General features: G+C 33.7%; 1 protein-coding gene across 1 annotated transcript in view; it reads right to left on the reverse strand.

The window, feature by feature from the left end:
• l(3)80Fj (lethal (3) 80Fj) overlaps positions 1-19,069 on the reverse strand; it is a 499,933-nt gene that overhangs the window by 364,088 nt on the left and 116,776 nt on the right. Inside the window, exons 8-10 of the mRNA XM_069845727.1 lie at positions 14,778-14,875; positions 14,350-14,505; positions 7,801-7,966 (exon numbers count right to left, since the gene is read on the reverse strand). Of these exons, the coding sequence (XP_069701828.1) occupies positions 7,801-7,966; positions 14,350-14,505; positions 14,778-14,875 (420 nt within the window). The remainder of the gene's footprint in view (positions 1-7,800; positions 7,967-14,349; positions 14,506-14,777; positions 14,876-19,069) is intronic.

Raw genomic sequence — 19,069 nt, forward strand, 5'->3', positions numbered from 1 at the left:
GTAGATTGATGTACAAGTTGAACATTGGTATTTATCAACCGAAAGGATCAGTGTCAATTATGCATAAAATACAATCTAGGTACTGTTTCATCTGAGTACCAGGTCCACCAGAAGAAAAAGGAATCTTCACGGCTTCAGAAAATATTTGGAAAAAGAAAAACCTGTGAATAATGACTCATTCTTCCGCTTCTTTTAATCACATTTACCTAATAATTTCATTTTATCATTGATAATAGTTATTATTTCATTTTAGAGATAGGTAGAAAGTTCAATAACGTAATTTATTATTAACTATTTTCATTTGGAAAATAGTCATAAGTGAAATGCAAATTGTCATAAGTTCACAAAAATAGAAATATGAAGCAGTTACCAGTTACAAAATGATAACACCTTTTAAAAGATTTGTTTTTATGATAATATTTTAAGTTTCAAAGTAACTGATCTGAAACCAACAAAATTATTCAGTTCTTTTTTTTTTTCCCCCCCTTTTCCTGAAAAGTTGGTAATTTTGACACAAGACATTTTGCACCAACACCAACGATATAAAACAATTTTTTTTCTTGAAAAAGCAAAAAACGAGCAAAATTGTATTAAACTTTTTTGTTTGAAATATCTCAAAGAATAAACCCTTGAAATTAATGACATTACTTACAGTTCACACTGTATATAGAAGACCTAAATTACAAAAATTTACTTCTGAGGTTCCTCTCGAGTGTTTTCCAATCACAAGCCTTTCATGGGACAAAGTCTAGTGAAAGAGTTGCTTCCTATAGCATCTCGACAAACAGTACACGTCATTTTCTCAACATCATTTGGAAAATGAACAACTGTTACGAGACATTTACTGGTGTTGCCAAAGTGAATATTAATCCAAGGAGGATTATTCCAGGAGTCCCACACTGACATTCACCATACATTGCCACCATGAAAATTTAACACACACATATATGTCTCCCTCTCAAGCTTTTAGCCATCTCAGATGCATGTTTTTGAGTGGCATAATCGTTTGTCATGGAAGATAATCATTGGAAGGTAATATCCTAACAAAGGAACAGCAAAAAAAAAAAAAAAAATAAAAAATAGATAAATAAAAAAAAATAATAACAATAATAACAACAACAACAACAATAATAATAATAATAATAATAATAATAATAATTGGGACGTCCCCTGAAAAGATGGACAGAGACTGTAACAGGCCAATAAGCCTAATATCTGCAAGGATGACAACGACGACGACGACGACGACGACAACAACAACAACAACAACAACAACAATAATAATAATAATAATAATAATAATAATAATAATAATAATAATAATAATAATAATTTTTAATTGGTTATTTTATGAAACATTATCAACTGCTATGGTTATCTAGTGTCTGAGTGACATGAAGGTGATTATGCCAGTGAAATTAGTCCAGGGTCCTGCATCGAAAGTTACCTAGCATTTGCTCTTAATGAAATGAGGAAAAACCCTGGAAAAAACCTCAACCAGGTAACATGTCCCAGGTCCAACCTGTGGAGTAACAGCATGTCTAGCCGCGAAACTAGGTGGCCTGGGTTCGATTCTCGATCGGGGCAAGTTACCTGGTTGAGGTTTTTTCCGGGGTTTTCCCTCAGCCCAATATGAGCAAATGTTGGGTAACTATCAGTGCTGGATCCCGGACTCATTTCACCGGCATTATCACCATCTCATTCAGATGCTAAATGGCCTAAGATAAAACATAATAAAATAACCTATTTAAAAAAAAACATGTCCCAGCCAGGATTTGAACCTGGGTCAGGCATGCTAACTGTTACTCCAAAGTTGTGGGTAAAATAATAATAATAATAATAATAATAATAATAATAATAATAATAATAATAATAATAATAATAAAAGACTCCTGTCTTCTGCTGTGTCCTTATGATAGCCTCGAATTAAATGGAGATCAGACCACTGAGTACTTTGTACTTTCATGGGAATTTTGGTCTATCAGGAGGTCTTTTACCTCTTGGGTATTTATTTCTCTATCACTCTATGGAATAGGTTTCTATGGTTTTGATACAGAACATGATTAAGCAACTGTAATCTTCAGCTTATCACCAACATCACTATTTCAAAATCTTAAGTGTGTGTTCTTATCTATTCTTTTAAGTTCCTCAAGAGTTATTTTCTATAATGGGGCCAAAAATCCCTGTTAAAATTTTATTTTCAAAAGTGAAACGAAATGGAAGTATTTTCAAAAGTGAAACCAAATGGAAGAACTTGATAAAAAGTTGGGATGAAATTAATGAACGTATAATAAAATTAGTTATTAACATTTTTGGATGGATATGATAATTATAAGAACTTACGCACCAACAAAGATTCAAAAATACAAATAAAATATGAATATTTTGAACAACTGATTTCAGTTATTGATATGTGTAACAATAACAAACTCATCATACTAGGTGATATGAATGGCAGAGTTGGTTGAAGAGTTAGGAAGTTTAAATGCAGAAAACAAAGAACGGAGTGGCAAAATTTTCCTTTGTTAACAGCTTACCTGAGGCAATCTTTCAGGGGGGTCCTCTCAAAATCAATACATTTAAGGAAAGGTTGAGAAGATTAGATTGAAAATGTAATTGTAGGTGCAGTGTAATTATGTAAGTTGTGTGATGTAAATAATTAAGTTGATATGTAATTTAATTAAGGTGATATGTAATTACTTAAATTGGTAATAGTTGGGTGAAATAGAAGTACTTATAAGTTAGGTTTACTTTTGCTTATTGTAGGCGTTATTATAGAAAAATTTTTATTTATAGTCCTAGGTTTAGTGCATCTATTTATTTATAGTTAGAAATAAAATTATGTTTATTTTATTTTATTTTATTTTATATTAGCTAAAAGCACCCGGCATTGCTTGGGTTTTCCTTTTTGCTTCAGACTTAAGGAGATCTCGGCAACTCGAGTATAGAAAAACAAAACGAATTTCTGTCTTTACTAAACTTTCCTAGTCCCTAAAGATGAATCTTTACAGTGTCACTTACATGAATTAATAACCTTCTTAGCCAAAACACCTGCCAAAATTAACAAAATTTAAAACAGCTGAAGATCAGCACCGAAGAGAAAAGATGTCATCAAGTACCTTAGTGTTTTTGTTTTTAATTAGTTTTGTCTTGTAGTTTAGCTAAACAAAACATCTCCTCGGTCCCTTTACATCAGTATTGCATAGACTCAATGTTCTACTTTGATCTAAAGATGTGCTGATATAAATTTAGTGTAATTTCCTGTCTACATGCGCTTTCGCTTGACTTTTAAAGACAGTTAACAAAAAAATGTTATTTTTATTTAACGACGCTCGCAACTGCAAAGGTTATATCAGCGTCGCCGGATGTGCCGGAATTTTGTCCCGCAGGAGTTCTTTTACATGCCAGTAAATCTGACATGAGCCTGTCGCATTTAAGCACACTTAAATGAAATCGACCTGGCCCGGGATCGAACCCGAACCTTGGGCATAGAAGGCCAGCGCTATACCAACTTGCCAACCAGGTCGACCAGTTAACAATAAATAGGGAATTCTCTTGTTCCCAGTCTGAATCCCTTGGGGTTTCATGGTGAGTTACAATTTACCTTTTTATCGCGTATCAAAGAATCAATATGGAAATAGAAAATATATGATTGGAGAATTTTGTACCCCTTGTCCGCTTTACGCCTGCTTATGTCATACCCGGTTTCTTAAATATGACTTGAAAAATGACGTCTTACAAATACTCGTACATAATACTGTATATTAATTATGTCATTTTTATTTTATGTTACAGAACAGCCCCTGCAGTATAGTCTCGGAATTATTAGACTTGAAGAATAATATTTTGAGAGAAACTTACTTTAAAAATTAACAGATTGTTATTTCCAGTAGGCTTAACATACATACTACTGTACATTCACGACATGATCATATAGATATAATTTTCAATAACACATATTCGGACATGAACAACAATATTTTGAAAGACATAATATACATTAGCATGAATACACTGTTATTTTCAGTGAGCTTACGTATGTAGAGTACATTTACATAATAGTTGAGAGGGTGCTTTAGTACCATAAATATATTATTATCATTAATCAAATGACTACTAATCTCTCTCCCCAATATTCAATGCTACCAGGATGTTACTCGCCAGATGGCATTGGTGCATCGGATAATTGGGATGTGCGCAGTGGAAGACTTGCAGAATAAACAGTGTGAATTTATAATAACAAATATAATTAACAAATAATAAATAACAAATACATAAATGATTTGATGAAACAAACATGAATGTATGAGATTAAATGAAGAAAAATAATACGCTAAATAAATGTCAAATACAACAATCAATAATGTCTAGAACCTTCGATCCATGAAACATTAACTGCCACTATTCCTCTGAAATCATATTCAATCCAATTGGCAAATTCCAAAAATATTAAGTTCATAACCTTTAAAACACTTTCACAACGTCTCAACCCACATATAAAACTTAACATGAATGTCCAGCGGTTCCGAGAAACTCTCACTAAGTGCCCAATTAGATTCTAAAAATGGCAGTCAAAATCCAACTAGTAGGTTCAAGATCTTAACTCAATAATTTACAAAGAAACGATCCAAAGTAAACAGTCACACGCCTGATCAATATGGACATAATTAAATAAGAATTTATTCTTAATTACAATCTCTAAATGTTATAAATCTCTATACTATCACAATAAGTATAATATCCGAGAGAGAGAGGGAAAAGAAATGTATATATAAAACAAAATACCCCCAAATTCATGTACGCACATAAATAGCAAACTCAGATTCAATACACTCAGATCTATATGTCGAATCATCTAGAAGGTAGAAATCAATTTGGAATAGAAAGTAGAAGCACTAAGAAAACACTTTAACATACAAGTTCGTTACAAAGTCTACCACGATATAACCAATAACTGTCATTCACAATTCCGCCGAACTATCTTGGAACTTGGATACGACGTATAATACAATATCTGCATATTCTAATACTCACGCAAAAATGAATCCATGACACCACATCGCTTACACTGTAACAGACTATGCAGCAATACAACATAACTCGGCGCATCTACAAACCTCACAAAATCTGATACACGACCCCATACATTACCACTAGCAAATATGCTCATAAACCATTCAGCAAATATATCATATACAAATATAACAGATACCAGACAACTTCGTAATTTTGACTAGCTATTCCATGATGCATTCAATACAACCTTATATATGTCGACTGAATCCGTAAAATGAAATTAACTGTAGAACATTGAATCCCTGAATGAAGTTAACAAGTCGATGTCAGATTCTGGAGAGAAGTTAACAAGTCGAGGCCGGATTCCTGAGTGGAGTTAACAAGTCAAAGGCGGATCCCTGAGTGAAAATACTTTTGTACTGAAGGTAAAAGGAAAACTCGGTTCTCTCTCTCTCATTTGTTTCAAAATCCTAGCCGGCCAATAGGAATTTAGATAAGAATATGGAAGCGAAAAGGTGGCACTATGGACGATATGCCAGTGATGTGGGCTCTGTCGGCGAGATGGTAAACGAAGTGATCCGCTGATGCGTCGAGCTCAGCTCATAGTACGGTAACTTTGAGATAGCATAAATAAAATACTACGGATATTATTTATGTAGTAAAACCCCCTTTATGTCGGATTAAAATAAAATAACGTATCTAAAATAATGCAAACAAATTATCAAAACAATAAAAAAAACAGGTTCGAACCTGGGTTCCTCTACACCAAAGTAATTCACCCTACCACTATGCTACAGAGCTATCTAGTAAAGCAATTGAATTTACGTGTTATGAATGCTTTCATGTTTGCTGCCTATTATGTTTGATTTTGAATTCTTAAATATTAAACAAAAATGTGTTCTATGCCACATTATATTGTATATTCATGCCACATGACACGTTCAATCAAAAGATCATCCCTCATTTACGTAATTTTAATTTAATGTTATTTTATTTAATATTTCAATGTAATAATTATATGGTAACTTTGTTTGAGATAGCATAAATAAAATACTACGGATATATTATTTATGTAGTAAATACCCCCCCTTTATATCAGTTTAAAATAAAATAATGTATCTAAAATAATGTTATATATTAATTATGTCATTGTTATTTTATGTACAGAATACAGTATAATCTCGCAATAAATCATTTGTTAACTTGAAGAATAATATTTTGAGAGACGCTTATTTTAAAAATTAACAGATTGTTATTTCCAGTAGGTTTAACATACATACTACTATACATTCACGACATGATAATATAGATATAATTTAGCAATAACACACATTCGGACATGAACAACAATAATGTAAAAGACATATATTTTAGAATTAATACACTGTTATTGTCAGTGAGCTTATATACGTACATTCACATAATTTTATGGTAATTTTGTTTGAGACAGCATAAATAAAATACTACGGATATATTATTTATGTAGTAAAACTTCCTTTATGGCCAGTTAAAATAAAATAACGTATATAAAATAATGTAAATAAATTATCAAAATAATAAAAAAAAAATGTATTGTATATTATTGCCTATGACACATTCGATCAAGAGATCGTCCCTCATTTACGTCGCACGCACGCGCATGCGCACACACACACACACTCCAACATCACCAGGATTTGAACCCAGGTCAACAATCATATGCCAGTGTTCTGCCAACTGAGCTAACAAAGTGGCCTTTAACATGTCTTAGTCATAAAATGGAAAATGATCCTTCTTAAACATCTTTCCCAAGCAGCTTACATTATCGTGTCACTGGTAATTAATAAATATGTACAACATTATTATTGTTCTCTGTTTGACTGGTGCATCATTGTCTATACACTATCGTTCGAAATATCTGGTCACTAATTCAATTCTGCCTGTTGTTCTAAACATCACTGGTAACTAATTTAAATGAAGCAATTACTATAACCTATATGCCCACATGTACACACCAAGTGAATGAGTATTGTTTTTCGTTATTCTCACTGATGTGATGTCATCTTCGATAAACATAATAGTTTCAAATAAAAATGAGACAAAATGGGATATTAGGTCAAATTAATAGAACAACTAGGACATCATAGACTGATAATTTCTTTCTACTACTTGCACTCTCCCAATTACACAAATTTATTGATAAAAATTGCACTACTCATTCAATTATCATGACACATTAATATAACTGAATTTATATTGTACATACATATATGTGAGAGAAAAGGGAAAGATGAATAACCATTTTGGTTAATTATTTAATTGTGATATTTTATAGTGGTGAATGAAAGAAAGAACACAATTCTTTTTCATATTTGGTATGACAGCAAAATTAATTATTTTTCACTTCGAACATAACAGAACTACAATAAAAATGTAACTTCATAAGTCTAGTGATTGGCACATAAAAAATTACTTTCTAGAAAATATAATGAAAAAGAATGCTATTTTTTGTTTGTTACAAAAAAGAGCCCAAATGTAATTCACTTCTAAATATTGATTTCATTATTGTCGCATATTTTGAGAACATTATTACATAATTACTACAAATACTATTCATTCTTGGGTGTGGAGTTACTCTACCTCCTCGTGGTACACTTGGTTAACACTAAGAGAGTTACAATATGGCAAGTTTCCCATCAATAACTTTATGGGGAAGCTACAGAAAGAATGATGCAAATCAATTTTCAATTGCCATTTGAGAACAACAACAACATTTTCATTTTAAAGCTTATTCTTGATACTTGCCATCATCTGATGCCAGAGTAAGAAATTTTTCAGAAACAAAGAGTTGTTTATCCATGTCTAGTACTACATTCCATAAAGTGTCTAATTTCTTGTCAGCCCCAATGTCAGCAGAAGCCATTTTCAACAACAAACAGGCAGCACACAATGCTTCAGTTACAAGAGGAATCTGTCAGAGAGAAAGAATGTATTAGATATATGCGCACAAACATATACAGGTAATCACCTCATAATGTTCGGGATATCAGCCTAAAATGCCATATTTACTGGATTACTCCATTATACCATTTTATTTTAAAAGTGATATTTGTCACTTTACTTCAATGAAATGTACTCATATATAATAATCAATTGAAATTTAAATTAATGTTCAAAACAATTAAATCGTGAAAATCAAAATAAATCTAACTTAGAGTAATCAATTTTTAGGAGAGAATTTACTGTTTCAAGACAATGTTTTACATCCAATCTTCTTCAGCATACAACCTTAATATAAAACACCTATGAGTATCAAAATAACGAATGTTTATATAGGTCTTTATTTAAAAACAAGTGCCTGAAATTAGATGGTTTTTAATTTCCATAATGGAAAAGAAAAACAAACCTGTAGGTAACTTTTCATACTTCTTCACATTCTAATCATACATGGAACTTTAAGAAAGCGAATTGGAAACTATTTACAACAGAACTCGACAAATACCTCAAGCTCAACACACCACTAATGGAAAATACAAACTCAAATAGATTGAACAAATATTTCTGTGAATCTCTTCTTAAAATTGCAAAAAAGCACATTCCACGAGGCAAACCAAAAAAATACACCCCATTCTGGACAGACAACCTGAATTTATTGAAACAAGATAGAGATAAAGCAAGAACCAAAGCAGAACATAGCAAAACACCAGAAGATACTCAAGATTGGAGGAAGAAGACTCCCATTCTTAAAAAAGCAATCATAACAGCAAAAAAGAACAGTTTTAATAAATTTATTGAAAATATTAATTACAGAACCGATTGCGCTAAAACATATAAATTTCTCAAGAATATTTCCAACATACAGGAAAATACTAGCCAACCTATTATTCATAATAACAAAACACTAACAGATAGTAGAGATAGAGCAAACGCATTTAATAAACACTACTCAAACTCTCACAGATTACATCCCAATATAAAAAAAACTGACAAATTTATCAAAAGAAAATTACATAAAAATAATAAAAACAATATTACTAGTCCAAAACCTGAAATATTTAATCAACATTTTACTTCCAAAGAATTAAATATAGCTATACAAAATTTAAAAACTAAGAAATCTCCTGGCCCCGACAACATTCATTCCGAATTTCTGAAACATCTGGGGGAAAAAACCAAGTTTGTACTTTTATCCATTTTCAATTTATCATGGAACACCTCAATTCCTACAGCTTGGAAAAAAGCAATCATTGTACCAATTCACAAAAAAGGGAAACCTGCTCATGATGTTAATAGTTATTGACCAATAGCACTGTTAAGCACGATAGCAAAAACCATGGAGTCCATGATCTCTAACAGATTAACTTGGTATTTAGAATCCCAAAATCTTTTATCACCAAGACAAGCCGGCTTTCGACAACTACACTCTACCAATGAACAAGTCATACTGCCTCAGCCAAGAAATAAAAGATAGTTTTAACAAGAAAGAAGATACCTTGGCAATATTTATTGACTTTCAGTTAGCATATGACTATGTTTGGAGAAATAAATTATTACTAAAACTCCAGAAATTAGGTATTTCCAGCAATATGTTCAGATGGATATCAGAATTCCTTACTCAAAGATTCATTGCCACTAAATTCGATAACTCACTTTCTAGTTACAGACAAACATATCAAGGTCTACCTCAGGGCGCTGTCCTCAGCACAACTTTATTCAATATTTATATAAATGACTTACCCTCCCTATTAGAGGAATCAAACATGAAAACAGCACTATTTGCAGATGATATAGTTTTGTGGACTTCCAGATCTTAGACATAGAGACAAAATTCAAAATTCTGCTCTTAAAGCTCTAAATCAACTACATGAATGGAATACATCAAATTTGATGACACTCAATTTAAGCAAAAGTAACTACCAAATATTTTCACTTGGTAAAAAAGAAAGAGAATTCAATATCCAATACAATGGCCAACACCTTCCTAGGACTTATGAATCCAAATATCTTGGAGTTATTTTCGATAGTAAGTTAACATGGAGCAACCATTTGAAATACATTTCTGAAAAAGCTCGTGAAAGATTCTCCCTTCTAAAAAGACTAGCAGGAAAGAAATGGGGATGGTCTAGGAATACTTTGAACACTACATACAAAATGTTTATACAGCCAGTGCTGACATATTGCGGAGAAATTTTAATTACTTCACCTTTCATAAACGAAATAGAATATATTCAAAACCAAGCTCTCAGACTCATTACTGGTGGAATCAAAACAACTCCAATAGATTCTATGAGATTCCTCACTAATATTAACAGCATCAAAATGACAATAGAAGAAAAAGCACTGATTCATATGAAAAACTTATCAGATTACCAGGAAACAATTGGCATTCATACAGTCCTCTCTGTAGATTGAAAACTCAAAAAAGTTTCATATCCATTGTTTAAGAATTAAAACAGAAAATCAATATCCCGAATTTAAAGAAAACCTACAAATTAAACCAAACCCTTTAACTCCATTAAATATAGAATATAATCTAAATTTAACAGAAGAAATACTAAAATCAGAAGTAAACATTGAAATACTGAAACAATTGTCTTTAGAGACAATTAATATTAGGTACCCTCCACAAAACTGGCTTCATTTATACACTGACGGATCCTTGATCTCCAGAGAACAAGGTGCCAGTGCAGGTGTTACGTGCTGTTTCTTCTCACTTTATAGATCTCTTGGGTATGGAACAACAAGTTTTGATGGAGAAATCATTGCAAGAAGTGGAAGTCTCAGGAATCTTCTATGCCACATCAATAAATTTAAAAATGCAGTTATATTGTCAGACTCCAAAGCAGCTATTCTATCAATAGTCTCTAAACACACACCTTCATCTCAAACAGCAGAAATAACTAAAATGCTCTCTCAATTAATATCACTCAATAAAAGAATTGTATTCCAATGGATACCATCCCATTGTGGAATCCTGGGAAATGAGAATGCGGATGCTTTAGCAAAGAAGGGCAGCACTGCTACTTACAGACCTGTTACTAAATCTACGTATTACTCTGTGAAAAGATTTATTAAATCTACATACTTAGACTTCAACAAACAAAATTTGATAACATAATCTCAAGGCAAAAAATGGAACTCTCTGCATCATCATCCACAGTTAATTCCCGATTTACCACGAAAATCGTCTGTAGCTGCATTTAGATTGGCAACAGGCCATGATTGTTTGGCCAAACACCTACATAGAATTGGAATATATCAGTCCCCTAACTGCCCATTGTGCAACTCAAACCAAGAAATGGATTCAGAACACCTCAAAATCTGTGCTTCAGTGGCTGGCCATGATAATATCTTTGAAAAATATTGGAGTGCAAGAGGTCAAATGACTTTATTGTCAAACGCCTGGCATTAGAAAACAACATTCTAATCATACAGAAACACAACAAATGTCAACAACAAGACTGTGATATTTTTTGTTCTTATAATTCACTGCGAAAGGTTCCTTCTGATTTCTTCATTATTCTTCTGTTTTAGATTTTGATGTTTTAGACTTTTAATTGGAAAATATATTGAATATTTTTGTACCTCACCAGCAACTGTCATTCATGAACTTAATTCAGATCATTATCCTATTGTTACAACTGTATTCTTACTTCTTGATGAGGCTTTTAGAGAACCCAGAGGTTCTAAGCCTGCCATCAGTCACATATTGGCCTCCCCAAGGGTATTTTTCTCTCAGGTCTTCCAACTAACACTATATGTGCATTTCTGAATTTACCCATACGAATTTAGAATGGCAGTAAACGACATAAATATTATGTCCCAACAATTATTTTTCACCATAATGTACACTATGTAAAACTGTACATTTACTTTCAAAAGTTATCTGCCAACGTCTCTCATTTACAATCTGGAAATGTATGATAATATTTAAGCACCTAAATATTTTTTGTAAATGTAAAATATAATTTATAATTATGTAATTTAATAAAATATGATAACTTACTTAAATTTTAAGGATGGCATTATACACTTCATACATAACATGAACAGCAATTATCATAGTATACACAGCATATATATTTTGGTTTCAAAAGTTCTTTGCCAATATCTTTCTTTTACAATTTGAAATGAGTGACCATAATCTTTAACTTCTGCAGCAAAATCATATATCATGTTGGGGGTGGATGTCATACGATAGAGCAGGAGTTCTAGAACATATCCACGCGAGGTTCAACATGGCAGCCTATCTCTATATTTTGGAGAATGAATTAGTTCCTTCCGCTCAGGAGCATTATAATGAAGGAATACTTGTGTTCTCCAACAATACAACCATCCAGTGCACCAGGCCCTTCAGGTTCAAAGACGGTTTCAGGGGGAGGCGTGATATCCATCTCTTGGATCACTCTCCGATGTCACCTGATATAAATCCGGTAGGACACATGTGGGCAAGAGTGAAGGCAACTTTAGGCTCCAAATGGTCAAGACCATATCACAGCAAGGACGAATTGTGGTATAGAGCTGTTGATGCATGGGAAGAGGTGACATTGCATCAAGAATTTTTCCACAATCTTGTGAACTTCATGCCGCAGCGTATGAGAGCTGTGATAGACGCAGGCAGTATGTGCACAAGGTATTAGTTCCACAGTCTTTTACATTTAGTTTTTTTTTTCTTCTATTGGTTCATTTTTTTTTCCACCTCCAAATATGACATTTCTTTTATATTGGTCAAATCCAGCCTCATAATAGCCAACAATAAAAACATTTCACATAACCAACAGTGTTTTGTCTTTAAAAAGGACAAACAAATGCAAATGGAAAAAAAAAAAAACAACCACCGATCGAACCCTTCACCTCGTTGAGTCGTGCTCAACATCTCAGTCAGTCCTACTAGCTTGCTGTACCACCGACATTCTTTGCATAGCTGTCATATGTCTGACAGCACCACCTTTTCGATGCATAATTTCTGTTAATTTTTCCTATTGGCTGGCTAGATCACGAGGTACATTAAAGAGAGAGAAAGCTAGTCTTCTTGGTAGGTAAATTTACTCAGGAAACTGCCGTCGTACACTAAACATTGTCAGGATAAATATACTCAGGAGACCAGCATCGTAGGGATAAGTAGACTCAGGAAATTTGCGTCGTATTGTTAACTTCATCTGCTAGTATACTCAGGAAACTGGCGTCGCAAGGATGAGTAAAGTTAACTTCATCTGCTATCATAACTATTTGCATCTATCACTTTGAAAGTTAAATTAATTGCTTTGTTCAGATGGATTGTATTATACGTCGTATTTGTGAATTTGGTAGTAGATTCGAGAACACTGCTATGAATAGTAGAATCAGCTATCATAACTATTTGCATCTATCATTTTGAAGGTAAAATTTATTACGTTGCTCAGATTACTTCAGTATTAGTTATCTCCTTTTCCTTCTCTCTGTGTTTATTATGTTTGTTGTATTATGTTGTGCAGATGTGTAATTATAGTTTGAAACACAGGGCTCATGTATTACGACAATTATGTATAACATTGAATACTCAATTATGTATGATAATGAATAGGGTTCAGTTATGTATAGTGTTCAATAGGATTCGTGTATTGTGAGCCTTGATATGAATGAGATAGTGTGAGGTTGACAGATATGAGTATTAGGTTCAAGTCAATTTACAAGTTAGTTTTGTATAAACCTAATCCTGTTTATTTGTTGTAAAAGGAAGTTTAGGATAAAGTCATATGATATAACGGTACTCGATAGTTCAACACATATATTTTCAGATTGTATTCTTGTTACAGTACTTGCTATTTAGCTTCATCATTATATTTTGTTGTATATCAATTTATTCGTGTATTGTATATTATCTATCATTCAGTCAATTATATTGTTTGTTATAATACTTGCATTTGTTATCTGATCACCTTATGCATCACTATTCTACTGTGCCCACCATTAGACTCAGTGCGGTTAACATCTGACGAGTGGCATAAATGGTAGTAGAGTGGTTAATGGTAGATAGTGATAAATGGTAGATAGTGGTAAATGGTGTAATACGGTGGTGCATCGTGTATACAAAACAAGCCTTCTACAGATGAGCTAAACGTTCTACTGTCTTAGCATCACTAAGTGGGAGTCTTGCACTGAACAGCAGCAGAACTTCATAGTGTAGTACCATGTACAATACAACTTGTACTCTTGTGAATTGCGTGCTAAATATCGTATTTTTAAGGACCAAGAGTCCGCTCATTCTTCTTTACGGCAGTGTACATAGGAACAATTGTGATTTTTCTGACTCCAACTAAAGAAATGTAATTTGAAAGCTACATTATTTCTGTTTAATTTAAGTGTTATACAGACCTGTGCTGGTTGAGCAACAGCTTTCTCAATAGTCTTTAAGAGCTGTGGTATAAGTTCAATTCCTTGTGCTAAAGTATTACCATGAAAACAGGCTGACATACATTCTATGTATGCTGTGCGCACAGCTGCTGTTGACGTCTTCAAACCTGGCCCTTTCTATAACAAATAAATTTAAGACAATTATACTCTGCACACATAATGTATTAAAAAAAAAAAGAATACATATAAAAAGAAATTTCATAATTGGAAAATTGAAATGAAAAAGCAAGTAAGCAATATACTTAAAATATTTCCAAATTTTTTACTGTATATGGACGCCATTACTTGCTTTACATAGTTTAAATGATATTTCAACACACTCCTTGTTTCTTAACAGATGAAACTCTTATCGAGATATTGCAGTATCAGTATATCTGAAAATGACATACCTTTAACCACTCCATTATTTTCTTTGGTACTTCATTGCTGAATTTGGCACACCATAATGATAGCATTTCCAAAGCCTGGATCAGAGTCTTTTCATGAACTGAAACACGAATGAAATCATTAAATCTACTGCCTCCACCACCACAAAAAAAATATATATTATATTATATTATATCATCAAGGAAAGGGGATACATCAGGAAATGAAAATAATATTTTAAAACACGTCACCAGTAAATTAGTTGAGAGCATAGGCAATTCCACAACACAATATATTCCAGCTTCGATGAATGTTGAATCGGGTAGATGCTATCTGTGACCTCCAATACCTTTCTGTACATCACTGCCGTTTAATGAGTTGTTTTGTCTGTGACTCAAAACTATGACCCAAGATCAGGAATAAATGATGCCATAATTTCTTATCATGCTCTAACATTTCCAAACCAGCAGTGTGCTATCTCTAAAACTTATGTTCTTCAGTTTAAGAACTGAATACATGAGAGACATTTTCATGCAGAATCTGAAGTTTTGTTTTCTGAGTGATCTTAAATAGCATGGTAGAAGCAGTTTCTAGTTTTTCGGTAAAAAAATGCAAATGAAGAAAACATTTTAAAAGTTTAGAGTGAATCTGACGCAGATTTAGAGAGCATAATTAACGTAAGATTTAGAAAACACTGTTAACTTCATTAAGTTACAATTATTAATTACATATCAATACACTCCATTACAAATAATGACATTCTCTTTTACATGTGTACACTTAATATATTGGTAACAGGACATATAAATCATACATATTTGTTTACATCTTGGGTACATGACGTAACTAAAATTAAATAATAATACAAGGAAATAAATTAAAACGAACTATAATAATTAAATTATGAAATGAACTACAATGTTGAAATAGCATGAGAAGTTTCTATAACACTGATGGTGTTCCCCTTTGAATGGCAATGCTAATGAACTGGCAAAAAAAAATTCGGCACACCAAGATTCCCCTGAGACATCCATAAGTTTTCTACCAACTTCCGCAGATAATTCTTTGGGTGCTGCGCACTAGGCCCAGTGTGTTTCAACAGCACACATGACAAAATGATAATGGTCAATGATGTTGCAGTACTTGCCTCCATTGAAAGAGCAAAATGTGCAGCAGAACTGAGAATCTAAGATATAGCTCTCAGACAGGAGCTGGCTTCATTTTCTTGTACAGAGTGAGTCAGGAGGAAAGGTACATGGTTTGAGGAGTGATAATATTGGTGATTCTGAACAAAAAAGTTTATATGAACATATGTCCTGTTTCAGAGAAAACTACCTGCAACCATGAGGAATGGGAGAAGTGTGGTGCGGAGTCATTGATGACCAACTCATTGGGTCAGTTGTTTTAGATAACCATCTTAGCAGAGTAAAGTATCTTGATTTCCTTCAAAACATGTTAACAAAGTACTCGGAACATATTCCTTTGGCAACACGACCTTGTATGTATTTTCAGCATGATGGAGCTCCTGTACATTTTGTATGGTCAGTGACGCAGTACCTCAATGAAATGTATCCTGAGCATTGGATCGGTCGCAGTGGAGTCATTTCTTGGCCACCAAAGTCACCAGACCTTACTTTATTGGATTACTGTGTGTGGGGTTGGCTTAAGAGCGAAGTCTACAAGCACAAAGTGGAAACAAGAGAGGAATTTCTCGCTCGCATTTTACATGCTTGTGCTCAAGTAAAGGAATGTCCAAATCAGCAACACAACAGCTGTCTACAAGAGCTGCAAAGTGCATTGAAGTTGGCGGTGGACTTTTTCAACATGTTCTGTAAAAAAAAGTACACAACTGAACAGAACATAAGGTAACAATGTTTTAATTTACAATCACCTGCACTTTTCCCATTCCTCAATGTTTTGGTTAGTTTTTCTGAAACCGTTAAGAACAGAACATATGTTCATATAAACCTTTTTTGCTCGGAATCACCAATATTATCATCCCTCAAACCATGTACCTTTCCTCCTGACTCACCCTGTATAGCGAGGAGGAGTGCTTGATCTATGTCAGAAGGGGAAGAATCAACAAGAGATCGATGGATATACACAGCGTTTAAACAATGCTAGTGTTTCCATATCTGTGGATGAAAAGGAAAATCCTGATCAGGGTTCAAAATTGTCCATATTGCAACAGATTCATGCAAATGTCTGATCTCGATTCATCACCTTAATTTAATAAAACAGATCTGACGAAACTAAGCACTCCATAAGCAGATGCATGAATGCAGTTAGAACACCAATTGAGTACCTCAGTGGAATAACGGCAGATCCCAACCCGCCGTCAAAATGCATGTTTCACTAGAATTGTATCCTGCTACGATCTAGTAACATATTGAGAAACGAGTTATGTTTGGATATGTCGTTAGGCTGTAATCTGTATTCTTTGCTTCTGCAAAACTGCTTGCCATGCTCTAGCCTAGTGGAAGATCGGCATATCCCAAATCAGTCTCAGAATGGCGTCCGTAACGAGTGGAGTGGCTAAGTTGCTGCTGGGAAAGCTAGAAAACGATCACGAACTTCCCAGGATTGGGTGAAGAATAAACGAAAAATATGTAGAAATAGAGGGGAGGAATATGTAAATGCATCGCACAAGCATGTGTTAAAAAAGTGTAGGGTGAATTTGGTCTCGTGTTGTCAAATGTCCGAGTCGGTATGCCAATACAGTAGCCTTACCACCGAACAAAAAGACACGTTCTTTATGGAGTTCTGTGACATGGGGGACTACAACAGACAGAACACCTACCTTTTTGGCCTTATTGAAAAATGTGTGAAGAGGAAGGCTTATAAAAAATACAGAGTGAATCCAGATATTCGCAAAGAAATTGGACTTATAAGTACTGTGTTCCTATTAACAATCGGCGAGTTCCTGATGCCAGAAAGCCCTGTTGTCAATATTTTGTGTGACAGTACGGAGACTGCGAACAGTACGAGGTACGCCTACTATTATTATTATATTATTATTATTATTATTATTAGTATTATTATTATTATACGTGTTTCCTGTGTGATTTTTATGCGGTTTCCCCGTTCTACGTGAAAATATTAATACGACACCAACGTCTCCAAAGACAGCACGTCTCACACCTTCGCATTATCAGTGAGTTAGGCATACAAGTAGGCCACACAAAATCAAAGAGGACAAAGAACAGATCAGGAAACACATACGGTCATTTCCAAAGTACCAATCACATTGCAACAGATCAAGAACCCCAAATAAAACGTACAGCTGTCAAAAGAAAAAGTGGCCGCTCTCCTGAAACAAAGTTCCCTTCGGGTATCTTCGCTACAATTCGGAGACAGGCGATGTTACATGTTGTTGGAACATGTTGCCTGATATCTACAGTTATAATTGAAGTATTCTATGTGTTAATCGATAGCGTAATGGTAGCGTTCAGGCCTCTTATTCATGAGGTCCTGTGTTCGACTACAACTTCGTGCTTTTTATGTTCTTTTTTGTTCTGTTTTTGAGAGAGACAAACTATACATAATGGCTCCTTTCTCTTTTACGATTATTTTAGTAATTAACATCAGGTTCATTAATATATTATGCCATGACTTTATCATTATGATATTGTGGCTGCAAATGGAAAGAAAAAAGATTTTATTCTCAATAAAAATATCTTTCATGGCATAAACAAAACAAATTTACTGGCGTCGGCCTTAAAACATTCAAACAATTAAGTGTTCAAAAAACAAAACAAAAAGCCACAATTCAATATTTAGTCTATCTTCCTCTTATCTCGATCATCTTGCAGTCGAGTCGGCATGGAATTGACTAGTCTTTGCAAATAGCGACTGTTCTTAGACACGATATTCCAGGCATTCTGAACATACATACATAAGTGTTCTGTCCATGGGCAGGTCTTTCATTGCAAACCCAACAATCTCCAATCTTTCCTATTTTCTGCCTTCCTCTTAGTCTCCGCATATGATCCACATATCCTAATGTCGTCTATTATTCTTTTCAACCAGAGACCCAACCAATTCCTTTTTCTCTTTCTAATCAGTTTTAGCATCATTCTTTCTTCACTCACTTTTTCAAACACAATTTTATTTCTTATTCTGTCTGTCCACTTCACACGCACCATTCTTCTCCACATCCACATTTCAAATGCTTCAATTCGTTTCTCTTCATTTCGCCGCAATGTCCATGTTCCTTCTTCATACAATGCCACACTCCACACAAAGCACTTCACTAGTCTCTTCCTTAGTTCTTTTTCCAGAGGTCCGCACAAGATCCTTCTTCTTCTATTAAAAG

This window comes from Periplaneta americana, chromosome 14 (genome assembly GCF_040183065.1).
Source record: "Periplaneta americana isolate PAMFEO1 chromosome 14, P.americana_PAMFEO1_priV1, whole genome shotgun sequence".
Classification (NCBI taxonomy): domain Eukaryota; kingdom Metazoa; phylum Arthropoda; class Insecta; order Blattodea; family Blattidae; genus Periplaneta; species Periplaneta americana.